Raw genomic sequence first — 14,518 nt, forward strand, 5'->3', positions numbered from 1 at the left:
TAGAAGTTCTCTAGAATCTGTGAATAGAGTATGGTGAGCAATCCCCTTACATTATGTTCACCTAATTCACCCCCAAAGTACTCCCTTTATGTTTCTCTTTCCCCAAATCCCCCACTCCCTTTCTCTCTCCTTCCTCCACCCACCCCTCTCCTCCAGGCCATCCAGCCTGCTCTAATCCCACCCCTCTCCTTTGCGTAGGCCTCGGGGGATGGAAAAACAGCCCCTGGTCCATGCAGTCTTTTTATGATGACCCAAGAATGACTTAGTTTAGGATTCCCAAGAATGATTCTCAAATCTGAAGAGGTTCTGTGATGTTCAGGTAACTGAGAATGGAGTTGGGCCGATGCGGGTCTGGGCACTGCCCAGGTAAGGGGCTTTTCTCAGGCCAGACCTGCGCAGGGAACTAGACAACTGGCTTGGGCTAGAACACTTGCACCATTTCTACTTCCTTCCTTCCTTCCTTCCTTCCTTCCTTCCTTCCTTCCTTCCTTCCTTCCTTCCTTCCTTCCTTCCTTCTTTCCTCCCTTCTTCCTTTCTCCCTTACTTTAAATATTCATTCACAGATAACTTAATGCCTACTGTGTGATAAACATTGTACTAGGTAATGGGATAATATGATCAGGTATGGGGGGTTGGGCAGTATGAATAGAGAGGGCAATTTTTAATAACTTTAAGGAATCTTTTTGTAAAGCTTTGAAATGGAAAAGAATGAAGGTGAAACCTTACTTTGCACAATGTGCAAAAATGAACTCAAAATGGACCAAAGACCAAAATATAAGAACTAAAACTATAAAACTCTTGCAAGAAAACAGGAAAAGTTTCATAACATTAAGTTTGGCAATTATTTCCTGGATACGATGCCAAAAGCTCAGGCAACAAAAGTCAAAATAAGTAAATTGTACTATATCAAAATTAAAACTTTGCACATTAAAGTACACTGTCAAAACAGTAAAAAGTCAACCTACAGAATGGGGGAAAATATTTGCAAACAGTATCTCTAATAAGGGGTTAATATCCAGAATATGTAAAGAACTCCTACACAGCAACAATAGAAAACCAACACTCCAAAATTTAAAAATACGCACAGGACTCAAATAGACATTTCTCTAAAGAGGATACTCAAATAGCCAAGGAACACCTGAAAAGATGCTCAACATTACTAATCATTAGAGAAATGCAAGTGACAAACACAAGGAGCTCAATTTCATCATATCCATTAGATAGCAATTATTAAAAAAAAACAGAAAATAAGAAGTGTTAGCAAAAATGTGGAGAAATTGAAATCTCTCTGCACTGCTGGTGGGAATGTAAAATGGTACAGCTGCTATGAAAAACAGTAAGGCAGTTCTAAGATGAAAGAAAGAAAAAAGGAGAGAAAGAAAGAGAGAGAAAAGAAAGAAAGAAAGAAAGAAAGAAAGAAAGAAAGAAAGAAAGAAAGAAAGAAAGAAAGAAAGAAAGAAAGAAAGAAAGAAAGAAAAAAGAAAGGAAGGAAGGGAGGAAGGAAGGAAGGAAGGAAGAAAAAGAAAGAACGATCATATGGCCTTTCCTATGACAAAAAGAAAAACATTGTATGGTTCCATTTATACGAGGTACCTAGAGTAGTCAAGTTCATAGAGGCAGACAGTGGAAGTGTGGTTGCCAGGGGCTGGAGGGAGAGGGGAGTGGGGAGTTAGTGTTTGACGGGCAGAGTTTCAGCGTTGCAAGACAAACAGTTCTGGAGATGAATGGCTGGTGATGTTTGCACAGCAATGTGAATGTCATTAATGCCAGTGAACTTACAAGTGGTTAAGATGGTAAATTTTATATTATATGTATTTTGCCACAATTAAAAATAAATAAGTGTAAAAAACCCTATGACAGTAGAGACAATCGTTGGTATAATTGCTCCCAACAGATATGCCCTGTGAAACAAACTATCAGTGTTCTCACACTCATGCCAATGAATAACACTTAAAAAACAAACAAGTTGGCCCAATAATTCCAATTTAAAAGATCTTTTGAAATTAAAAAAGTGCTCTATTAACTCATTCTTCCTCTTTAGTATATTCTGCCTGGTCTTTTTCAACAACAGGAGAAGGCATTACTTTTGTTTTAGAATCTGTAGTTATCTTCTGAAACAATAAAAGCTGTCCTTCATAGTCTTCTGATGACTTAATTTCCTTTTTTTCTTAGATATTCTCCTGAAAGAAACAGAACATGGTTATTATTCATGAGCAGCAAATTATGCCTGCAATATGATTCATTCATTTATTTGAATATCTGGTGAGTGACTAGCAAGTTCTAGGCACCATGTTGGGTACTGAAGATACGAGGATGACTGATGGTTAGGACCCAGCTCCTGCCCTCAAGGAGCTCCTTGTCTATCCGGGCAAATGGAAATAGAAAAATATCAATTGTGTTCCTAGAGTTTTTCATAATACCAATTTTAAATAGTCATAATTCTTTGCTTCCCAAATTTTCTATAATTATAATGTAAAATTTTGATAGAGAAAAATATACTTTAAAAAAACGAGGGAAGAAAATAGAAGGAGTGAGTATGTATCTGGCTCCTGAGTGGGCATCAGCTGCATCCCTCCCCCAGGAGCATCCAGCCTCTTTCAGGCAAGCCCGTCCCTCCCCGGAGCAGAGGGTCTCAGCAGCATGATCTCAGCCATCCTCGTCTCATACCCATGCTTTGGAGTCTTTGGCTCTAAGCAAGAATGTCTAATTTCTAATACAATTTTTTTAAAAAAGAAATCACCCTGCAAAATGTACCTTTTTTACAATCGAGGTTAATGTTTTAATTGGATCAGACCATTATATTTGGATTCCTCTGGTAGTTTCAGTGTAATATCATTGAAGCATCACTTTAGTGATGTACTTTGGTAGTGATGCAACGTTACTGCACGTCCTAGAACTCTTCCTTCTGAAGCCTCAGAGGTATATCCCGTATATTATTTGTGATGATTTCTGAGCACCATTTTTTCACAATATGCATACAGAGTGGAACAATGGAAGTATTACAAATGCAAGAATTAAAAAAAAAAGAATATATAGTTTCTGAAATGGTACCTAATTTCTCAATTAATCTTTAAGATTCAGCTCTCTGGAGCCTTCCTTGATCCTGCTAGGCAGGATTCATTTATTTGTTCATCAAACGTGTATTAATTGCCTACTCGACATTTGACACTAATTTACGTGCTGGAGAAAGGAAAATGATTACAATGCACTTATCGCATTCTAGGGGCCCCCAGTTTAGGTAAACAAAGAACTATAAGGGCAGCAATAACAAAGGTATGCAAAAAATACATAGCACAGTGGAGAGATGTCTAAGATCTCACTTGGGTCTTCAATTTTGGGGAATACGCCAACTGGACGTGAGGGAGCAGGAACAGAAAAGGAAGACATTTCGGGAAGATAGGATAGCAAGTGTAGAGGTACGGAGGTCAAAGAACACACCCCGATTTCCTAGTTTATTAGGACAGTGCAGTGCACATTGTCTATCATGACTACTTGTTGAAAGAATGAAGGAATTGCTGCCTTCCTTACTAGTGGAAGTAAGGAAAGAACTATTTCAAAAGATTGTTGAAGTAACTCCAAAAACTTTTTAGAAATTTCAATTTATGGGAGATTAAAAACCTAAATGCAAACATAATTTATATCATTTATTAAGCTCAACTCACATAGATATAATTTTCCAGTTCTATATTAGATCTTTACTCAATAATGTATAGCCGTGGAAGGAGACTGGAGTTGATACCAACAAGCTGGTTGCCTGGCTCACAAAAACTTCTCTTTCTGTAAAAAGTCTCTTTTTATAGGGTGGCCCCCAGCAACTACATCTCTTGTTTTTTCCACCTGTTGCTTCCCTCCTCCTCCCCTACCCAGCTGAATGACGTAAGGGTAAAACCATGTGATCCAAGACAGGTCAACTCAGGGTTTTAAAGGAAATTAAGAGGTAAAATGTGAGGCTTGGCCATGATACCAGTCAGGAAGGATGGCAGTTCACATTGGGACAGAACAAACCTGACCCTCTTAGAAGGTGAGACCAGAGAAAAGTTCTAGCAGTGTTCCAGTCCCTGGAATCATTTTCCTGGTGTTCAGCTGGACTCCATCCTTCCAGTGGTTCTAAAAGAATTCTCAGTGTCCTCCCCATCAATCCCTACTTTCCATATCCTAGCTGATTTGGTCTCTGTCCCTTGTAGTCAGAAGACTCAACTACTGCAGGGAATGAACAGAGGCACCAGGAGACAAACTTACCCAGCTTCTCTGTAGCCTCCACACAGACACTCGGATACATGCCCTCAGTGTAAGTTGCCACCAGAAGATACAGATGGGTCTTCACAACAATCACACCAGTGTTTTCCTGGATGAGAATAAAATTGAATGCCTTCTTTTGGTTCTGATCACAGGACTAGCAGTTAGGCTCCAGCCGTATTTTTCACAATTTCCCAACTTACATATATTCCTACATTTCTTTTTTGGACTCTCCACTCTGTTCCACTGATTTAGTTGCCTTACTCTAAAAGTTTTAGGTGTTGTAGAAATAGCGTGAATATTTTGAAAAAGTTCCCCAGTTGATTCTAATATACCCCTATCCCAATGAGAGAGGGTATAGATATATTGTGGAATTGGAAAGCTCTGGGTTTGAATCCCAGCACCTCCATTTTCTGCTGCATGACCATGGAAGCAGTATTTAACCATGCTTAGCTTCAGTTTCCTCATCTGTAAAATGAGGCTACTTAGTTCATAATGTGGATGAAGTGTGCCTAATCCATACTATCGGGCTTTCAGACAATGAGATTTCATCCCCTTAATTCCTAATAGGCAACAGAAAGTCCAGAGGGGTTTTAAGCACAGGGTGATAGCACTTTTTTTAAAGGAGGATGTGGAATACAAAGGATAGACTATAGTGGAAAGAGACAGTTAAGGCAAGGTTTAGTTGGTAGATTCTGGAATAAATATTTCTCAAAACCGAGCTCTCTGTTAGTACTTTCTTTTGCATACGCTCTCCTGGCACTAGACCTCGATCTCAAACACTGCTTTGCAATAATGGGCTTAGTCTGTTCTACAGATAAGATCAGAAAAGATGCAGAAAATTGGAGTCAAATTCTGAAGGTTTTCCCCGGCTGTCTTCAAACTTCAGTACTCACATTCTTAGCATAAAGAGAATAATCGTCTGCCCGCACACATCTGTAGTCCTTTTCCTTGAAATACAATCCCTCTCTTCTGGCTTGCAAAGGGTTCTTGGCGAACCCATTCACAAGTGTTCGCACGTCACTGGGCATTACCTGCAGAGGTTAAATAGACCGAGAGTCAGCAAACTACAGCAGGCTGGCCACGTTTGGCCCACTCCCTGCATTTGAATGCCTGCACCTAAGAATGGGTTTTTTCACATTTTGAAGTAGTAGGGGGAAACATCAAAAGAATAATTTCGTGATGGATAAAAGTTATATGAAATTAAAAATTCAGTATCCATAAATCAAGTTTCATGGGAAGACGGTCACGCCCAGTCCCTCCTTGTATTATCTTTGGCCGGTTTCCATGACAACTGCAGAGTGGTTGTGCAGTTGTGACACAAACCATTCGGCCTCAAAACCTAGAGTGTTTGCTGCAGCTCTTTCCAGAATAGTGTGTTTGAAATGCTTATGCCCAGACTTTCTTTTTTAAATTTAAAACTCCATGCCCAAACTTTTTTTTCTTACACTGAACCCTGGCGATGCCACAGACAGGCTCCGCTCCTGGAGTTTGATGAGGGCCGCGCTGTCCACGTGCTTGGTGCCCAGGAGGGAATCTAACAGTAAGTTCTGCAGGTGGCTCATGGCCCTCGGCTCTGAAGGAGGCTGTAGTGAAAGGATCCGCTCTGGCTAGCTTTCAGAAGACCTGTGGGTACAAATCTCCCTGAGATGCTTCGAACCGTTGCAATACCAGCATGTGTTCTCTGAAAAGATGAAGAGTGAAAGGGGCGGTCGTGAGGGACCCAAACTCAGACTCAAACTCAAACTCAAACTCAAACCCAAACTCAAAGAGCAAAATGAAATCGAAGAATCAGGGAAGCCGCAGTTCACGCAGAGCAGGTTATGCAGTGAGTTTGGACAATCCCAGCTCACAGCTTTCCAGCTATGGCCGTGGTTTGCCCCAGAGTCACCTGGGACTGAGAAACAAAAAACAAACACCGCTGGGCTGGGGAGGCACGGATCGAAGAAAAGGAGGCTGAGCGATGTGCTGGTCCTGAGTCCTCGCCTTCACTTCCCACTGACTAACATCAGGACACCGGCCCAGGGGACTAAAAACACTTCTAAGCTGCTTAAACGACCTTTTCTGCACAGTCACCGTCTTCCTGGACGGTCCTCATCAGGCCAACAACCTGCAAACACTCGTCCTTCCAAGAGATACTGAGGACAGGCCACAGGTCGGGGCAGGGGTGGGGTGGGGGGGGCGGCAGGGTTCCCCAGAACGGGATTGAGAGCGATGGTGGGGGGTTCATAGCAGTGCAGTTGGCTGGGGAGACGCACGGGGGGCACCAGGCACTGGGGGAAGCGCGGCGGGCCAGGCGGCAGCGGGGGCTCAGCTCGGGGCTGTTGGCGGAGCAACAGCCGGTCCACGGACAAGGGGAAGGCGAGGTGGCAGCTATTGGCTGCGACAGCTGCCGTTCACCGAGAAGCACTGCACTCGGTTCGCAAACCCGGACCTGCAAACCCGCACTTCGGGCCGAGGGGCCGCGGGACCCCGGCTGCACGGTGCTCAGGGAGGCAACCACGGCTGGGTCTCCCGAGCCGGCGGCCCCTGCGGAGCCCAGGGCCCTCCGTCCGCTTCCGCACCGCGTGGGCTTGTTGCCGTTGCTCCCACGTCCCGGGACACTGGACGCGAAACGTTCTTTACTCTGAGGCCGTGGGGTCGGGCAGGCGCACCCTCCCCCGCGGCCGACGCCTCCAGGCCGTGGCCGCCTGGCCAGGCCCGCGCGCGCTGCAGAGGCGCCCAAAGCGCTGCGGGTCACGGGAGGGCGGCCGGGGTGCGGGTGCGGCCAGCACCCTGCCCGCCAGGCCCGGGCGGAGGCCCCGCCTCGTGCCGACCCACTGGGAGGGAAGGGTCGCAGCCCTGGTGCCGTAAATTTACGACGCGGGAGCCCTGCTGATAGCTGTTCCCTTAGATACGGTCCTGGGCCGGGGCGGGGGTCCCCGGGGACAAGCAAAAGTGTGAAAGTCCCTCCAAGCAGCTCTGTCGGCCTGGACCTCAGCAGCCAGAAAGTTGCAACCTGCGGCCACCGGACAGAAAACTGCTGCAATGAGACTCCTACCAGCCGGGCTGGTCATTGCCACGCTGTCTCCAAAGGGCTCTGCTGCGGGAGGGCGTGGGAAGCCTGGAATTCAGGGGGGGCGCGGGTCAGCGCAGAGAGAACCCCCCAGCTCTAAGGAGGCTGGCTCCGAAGACCTTTTCGGAAGCTGCGGTGAAGGCCCCTTGTTGGGGGAAGTGCGGGCGGCCAATGTCCAGAATCCGTTCCACCTCCATTGGGGGGGCAAGTTCTGATTATGCATTAAACAGAAGAAAAGAAGGTGATGGTGAATCCTCATTACCAAAGGAGCTGATTTTTCAATTTTTCTAAAGGCTCTGTTATTTGGGACCACAGTGAAAATTTGGGACGTCGATGAACCTCAAGCTCAGGAGTCTACAGAACGGTTGGGGCCGCTGCCCCTCTCACGGAGGTTCAGTGGTGTGGCCTTTTGAAGTCTGCACTTGGGCAGTTGCACTGAGAGCTGGCTTGTGTGGAATAAAATATTTTTTCCTGGTTTCTGTTTCATTCTGTTCTTTATTAGTCCCTTCATTCCACTAACTTTGTGTTACTCTGCTCTTCATTTTCCACCTTCTTAAGTTGGAATCATGGGTCATTCATGATATGCCTTTTCTAATATAAGTTACAAAGTTTCTCCTGAAGCACATCACCCAAATTTATGCATGTTTTTTTTTTAAGATTGTAATTTCTTTCTTTTTTAAACATCTTTATTAAGGTATACCTGATAGACATACAGTAAACTACCCATATTTAAAGTGTACAGTTTGATACGTGTTGACTAGTAATCACACATGAAACCATCACCACAAGATAGTGAACATGGTCAACACCTGCCATGCTTCTTCACTGTGTCCCCAGTAACCCCTCCCTCCCTGCCAGCCAGCTAGGCTATCTCCAACGTGCTTTCTGTCACCGTAGTTTATTTTTCATTTAAAATGTCTATATAAATGTAATTTTACATTATGTGTTCTTTTTCTGGCATCTTTCACCTAGCATAATAATTTTACAATTCATCCATGCTGTTGCATGTACAATACTTAATTCCTTTTTTGTTATTGTTGAATGCTATAGACTGCCATTTGTCCATCTGATTGATGGTCATTTGGGTTGTTTGCAGATTTTGCAAATGAAGCTGCTAGCAACATTCATGTGCATCTCTTTGTATGGACATAGGCTTTCATTTCTCTCGGGTAAATAAATATCCAGTTGTGGAATGGCTGAGTTATCTGGTAGATGAATTTAGCTTTTTTCTGAAATTGACAAACTTTACCAAAGTGATTGTATTAATTTGCATTTGCACTAAGAGTGTATGAGAGGTCCAATTGTTTTGCATTCTAGCCAAAATTCTATACAGTCTTTCTAATTTGAGACATTCTAAAAGATGGATAATGGTATCTTATTGTGGCTTTAATTTTCATTTTCCTAATGACTATGGTGTTGAGCATATTTTCATATTTCACTTGCCATTTATATATTAGTGAAGTGTTTGTTCAAATATTTTGTTGATTTTAAATTATATTTTTTGATATCTTATTGTTGAGCTTTTATTATTGAGATATAATTCACATCCCATAAAATCCACTAGTTTAAGGGTGTGATTAAGTAGTTTTCAGTACATTCACGAGGCTGTGCAACCATCACCACTTCTAATTCCAGGACGTTTTTATCACCCCCAAAAGACACCTCGTACCCTGTAACAGTCACCGTCCATTCCCTTGTCCCCCTGGCCTCGGGGACACCACCGATTTACTTTCTCTCAGATTTGTCTATTCTGGACATTTTAGACAGGTGGAATCATTGCAGTACTGGGTGGTCCTTTGTAACTGGCCTCTTTCACTTAGCACACTGTCTCCGGGTTCGTCCATGTCCTAGCACGTGTCAGCAGTTTGTTCCCTGTTGTGGCTAAATAACATTCCACTATATGGATAGGCTGCATTTTGTATATCCATTCATCAGTGGGTGGGCATTTGGATTGTTTCTAGTTTGGGGCTATTATGGTAATACTGGTATGAACATTTGTATACAAGTTTTTGTGTGAATATATGTTTTCGATTCTCTTGGGGATATAACCTAAGAATGGAATTGCTAAGTCATACGATAACTCTGTTTACTTTCTGAGAAACTGCCCAGCTACTTCCCACAGTAGCTTTACCTTCTCATGGTCTTCTCAGTGATGTATGAGTGTTCCAGTTTCTCCACTGCTTGGATTTCACTGAACCTCTTACATCTGTGGGTTTGTAGTTGCCCCTCAAAATTGAAAAAAATTTCAATCATTATTTCTTCAAATATTTTTTCTATTTCCTCCCCCTTTGTGTGTAATAATTAGGTGTGTAATAGCCCACTTGAAATCATCCCATTGCCCACTTATACCCTTATTTTTTCCCCCTGCATTTTGTTTTGGGCAGCTTCTATTTTTTGTGATTTTAAGTTTACTATTTCTGTCACATTGGCTCTGCCGCTAAGCCTGTCTTGTGTATTTTTCACTTGAGACATTGTAATTTTCATCACTGGAAATTTTATTTGAGTCTTTTCTTGTATCGTCCTTGTCTCAAAATGTCTACTGTTTCTTTCAGCTTCCTGAACTTATGAACTACAGTTATAATACTTATTTTAATGTCCTGGTCTAATAAGTATATCATCTGTGTTATTTCTGGAGCAGTTTTGATTAATTTTCCTCTTCATTATTGGTCAAACTTTTCTGCTTCTTTGTATGCCTGGTGATTTCTTATTGAATGCTGGACATTGTGAATTTTACCTTATGAAATGCTGGATAGGTTTGATTTCCCATAACGATTCTTGAGCTTGGTTCTGAGATGCAGTTTAGTTACCTGGATATAACCTGATTCCTTCAGGCCTTGCCTCCAAGCTCTCCTAGGCAGGACCGTAGTGGCATCTAGTGTATGACCAGTTTTTCTCTAGTACTTACTTGTACAAAACTCCTCCAAGTACTCAACTCCATGATTTACAAACTAGGAGATTTTTCACTCTGGGTGATGTTAAGAGGAATAATGTCTGGGGTTGTGTGACCTCTAAAGACTGTTCCCCTAAATCCTATCAGGTACTTCTTTACCCAATGTTTCTTTGGGTAGTTTCCCCACGTGCATGTAGCGTTCAACATTCAGCTGAAGAGTCAAATAGGACCCTTTACAAATCTAACCCCCTGCAGAACCACAAAACTCTCTTTTCTGTGTAACTTTGCTCCTTCTGGTTCTCAGCCCTGTAAACCGTAGCTGCTCTGGCCTCCCCAGACTCCAGGGGTTCCACCCGATACCCACCTCTCTGTGCCGTTCAGGAGAGTCTTTCCAGGTGCTAAACTGAGCTAGTATAGGGCTTGCTTTGTTTTCTGTTTCTCAGGGACCACTGTCCTTCATTAACCGACACCCAATGTCTTGAAAACTGTTGTTTGGGTTATTTTTTTTTTAAAGGTGAATGTGTTCCTTGTTACTCTATCTGGTCTGAAAGTGGAAGTTCTCATCCCAGCCATTATTTTTCAAATCAATTTTTAGGCTCCACTCTTTTGTTTATCACTTCTAGGACCCTAGCTTCCCACTTGTGGAACCTTGCACTCTTGTCTCATAAGTCACTACGACTGTGTTCACTATTTTCCAGTCTTTTTTCTCTCCATTTTTCAGATTGGATAATTTCTAATGATCTGTGTAAAAGTTCACTGACTCTTGTTTATTTACTTATCTAGTTATTTATATTGAATTTATTGGAGTAACACTGGTAAATAAAATTTTAATCTATTATATATCACACTGACTTTTTTATTTATATCATCTCCAATCTACTATTGAGCCCATTGAAGTCTTTTTTTTAATTTAAGAATTGTATTTTCTACTTTTTTTAATAGTCTATATTTCTCTGCTTTCTATTCCTTCATTACAAGCATATTTCCTTTAACTTCTTAACCAAAGCTATAATAGTTAACCAAAATCCTTGTCTGCTAATTTCAACATATGGCCCATCTCATAGTTGGTCTTCATTGATTGCCTTCCTTTCTTAAGTATGGGCCACATTTTTCTGTTGTGTGTGTGCGTGTCTAATAATTCTACACTGTATTTTGGACATATATATATAAGGAGATATTCTGAAAACTCCAGAATTTATTCATAAAAATTTATGTATAAATTTATTAAAATTATTAATAAATGTTTATTTATAAATTTATAAAAAATTATTTATAAAAATTTATTCTTACATGTTTTAACTCGTCACCTTTAAAGCACTCTCCATTTGATGCAATACACTTATCAAGAAATTTTTTCCACTGCTTAAAACTGTTTTTGAACTAATCAATTTTTATGCCTTTTAGTGCTTCTGCTATTTTATTGTTTCACCTCTTCTACATGGGCAAAATATTTGCCTTTGCGGACTTTTTTCATGCAGGAAAATAAAAAAATGTCACTCATGGTGAGACCAGGTGAACAAAAAGGGTGGGGCACAAGGGTCATGCCATTTTTTGTTCAAAAATTGCTGAACACTCAGCGCAGAGTGGAAAGGTATGCTCATAAAATCACCCAACATGAAATGGGCAAATGCATTGAAAGAGTCTTAAAAAAAAACTTCACTGAAGCTGAACACAGCCTCTCCCAACATCACCAGCTGGTACACTGATACAGATGGGTTCCTAGAACACTCACCTAGTAAGGGAAGCCTGCACTACAAGGGGCCTGCCCTCCAGAAGATAATTCTGAGTGGGTTTTTTGGTTCCTCCTCATACATGATACATTGCAGAGCACAGGTGGCAAATACAAAGCCCGAGGTCCGAATCCCACCCTCCACCTTGTTTTTTCCTGACTGACGCCTTGTTTCTACCTGGCAGCAGTGCTGAGCTGCTTGCCCCTAGTTAAGGAGTAGTTACATTTATACAGTCCTAAAGTACATTCGGCCCGTTGAAGGCAACCGCAAGGCGGATGTCACCCGTGGTAAAAATGAGTTTGATACCGCTGTTGTAAGGGGTCTGGATTCTGTTATATTCCTCTGAAGAATATTGAGCTTTTGTTTCAGCAGGCAGTTAATTTGGTTGACCTCAAACTCCAAACTTTGTCTTTTCTGCACTTGACAGGAGATAAAAATCACTGTTTAGTCTTTTTTAGCTTTAGATGGGTTGCATGGAGTCTGCCTGGTATGTACGTAGTTCAAGGATCTGCCAGAGATTTGGTCAGTTTTTATTTTCACAATTTGTGGCATCCCCTCTACGGCTTTTTCTTTCAGGCATTTCTCCTCTCACTTTCCAGCTCACATGGTTGCCCTGAACTATCTTCTAATTCATGAATCTACAAAACTCAATGTGTCTATCTGAATTTGAGTCAACACTTTCAGCCCTGACTGAGGCCTGCTCCTAGACAAAAGTCCATAAAAACCAAAAAAATCTGTCCAGAGCTCAGTTTTGCTCCCCCCCCAAGTGATGACTACCCCTTAGTTTCTCCCTGCTTTGGGTCACTTAATTTTCTTGAGTGTCAATGGGAAAGGTTTTAGTTCTTGGATTGTGAGATTATATTCATTCATTCTAAAAGCAGGAGTAATGGAACTGAAGTCTACTGCCAATGATAGTGACTTTAAAAATATTTTTGTGTGTGTAATTATGAGAGGACTTCAAGGACCCATTCCAAATGTCTCCCTTTTGGAAATCTTTTTTTAAAGTCATTTTTCCATTGTGATGAAATACATATAGCATAACATTTGCTATTTTTAACCATTTTTAAATGTACAATTCAGTAATATTACATTCTCATGTAAGCTAGAAATCAACCTTTTGTATTTTCTGTTAGATACTTAATTGTGGAAGATTTGTTATGAAAGCAGAAAATATTAATGTTATGAACTATGTCCCGAAGATTATATTACTTTAAAAAATCTGAAAATGTGACTTGTACATAAAAATATTTATTATTAATATTTGACACCTATAACAACTAAATGAGTTCAAAAAGAATTCACTAACAACTAACTGAATTTAAATAGAGGCCTGACTATATCTATTTAACTCATAAAGGTAAAAGTACCCTATAGGATGTGAGAAAAGATGGGTTATACTTACCATGTGACTCTGGGCAAGTCATTTGGCCTGACCGTAACTCAAAATGTCTATTCTGAAGGGTTTTTGTCTCTGTTTTGTTTTGCTCTAGAATGAGCTTGGTTGAAAGCAGAAAGATTCAAATACTCTTTAAATAGTACTTTGTGATATGATATTAAATATAAAAACTGGATTTACAGAGAACTTTCCAGAGATAGGTCTGTTACATGAAATATAAACCCAGATAGTATTAATAATTTTATTTTTAAGATTTGACTTTCATAATTTCATTCTTTCGATTTTGATATTAGTTAAAGAAGATATTAATGTAGCTATTATATCAATATTATGCAGAGGAAATTATGTAATTATGGTAAGAATTGACTATAGAATGAGTTTCAATTAATTTTTTTTATTTCACATGTAGTTAATCATTATTATAAGAGTTTCAGGAAACATAGAAAATAGAATTAAAAACATTCATTGGCCAACAGCTCTGGGGATGTGGAGGATGGAGGGATTGAACCAAAAAAAAGAAAGAACTCATGGATGCTGACAACAGTGTGGCTTGATTGTGGGGGTAGGAGGGTTGGTAGAGGTGGAAGAAGGGGTGGGGGGATATATGATCATGAAAAAAATGTTAAAAAATAATAAATAAAACATAGGACTTCAAAGGGGTCAAAAAAAAAAACCCAACTATTCAGCCTCTAGGATTAACCTTAAGAGATCTCTGAGATTGTTTTAATTGACTTCCTCTTTTTCTGTACTTTGTGAGGATTCTTTCATAGACACCATATAGAAGTTTTTCCCTTGTCATTGTTCCTTCATCTTAGTGTGGCTTTGATGGAATCACTATGTATTCTTAAGAGCTTTAAGAGCTGTTGTTGGACTACACTGACCAATTACCACTCAGCTATACCTAGGTAAGAACAGGGTTTTAACTATAGCGGCGTGGGTTTAATTATTAAATAAGGCAAATGTCCATGTGCAGTATACCCAATACTGGAGAGGTAACCTGTTTTTGTTTACGAGAATTTTCTTTAGAGTTGTTTTAAAAGGAAAGGAACTATGCATTGAGAATGGTTGAAGTATGCTACGACCTGAAGGATAATCCTCACAAAGGAGGAAGGTCTTAAGGTTCTTTTAAAAAAAAAAAAGTTGATGCTAAAATTACATGATTTCATTGCTAGATGAAAGGTTGACTAGAGGAATGTTCCCCATTCCCCTTC

At 40.9% G+C, this 14,518-nt stretch overlaps 1 protein-coding gene across 3 annotated transcripts; it reads right to left on the reverse strand.

Moving 5' to 3' along the window:
- Positions 1-1,908: 1,908 nt before the first annotated feature.
- Positions 1,909-6,926, reverse strand: PFN4 (profilin family member 4). Of its 3 annotated transcripts, none has more exons than XM_053667097.1 (5): positions 6,671-6,926; positions 5,685-5,862; positions 5,133-5,270; positions 4,240-4,345; positions 1,909-2,180 (listed from the first exon to the last, which is right to left on the reverse strand). In XM_053667097.1, exons 2-5 carry the CDS (start codon positions 5,799-5,801, stop codon positions 2,152-2,154), a joined length of 390 nt encoding a protein of 129 aa, XP_053523072.1. In that variant the 5' UTR covers positions 5,802-5,862; positions 6,671-6,926; the 3' UTR covers positions 1,909-2,151. The 3 variants fall into 3 exon arrangements, with proteins under 3 accessions (XP_053523072.1, XP_037021291.1, XP_053523071.1); XM_037165396.2 differs by having other exon boundaries at positions 6,637-6,926; XM_053667096.1 differs by having other exon boundaries at positions 5,685-5,920; positions 6,637-6,926.
- Positions 6,927-14,518: the final 7,592 nt, after the last annotated feature.

The sequence above is a fragment of the Artibeus jamaicensis genome, unplaced genomic scaffold (assembly GCF_021234435.1).
Source record: "Artibeus jamaicensis isolate MK-2021 breed Jamaican fruit bat unplaced genomic scaffold, CSHL_Jam_final contig_465, whole genome shotgun sequence".
Taxonomy (NCBI): Eukaryota; Metazoa; Chordata; class Mammalia; order Chiroptera; family Phyllostomidae; genus Artibeus; species Artibeus jamaicensis.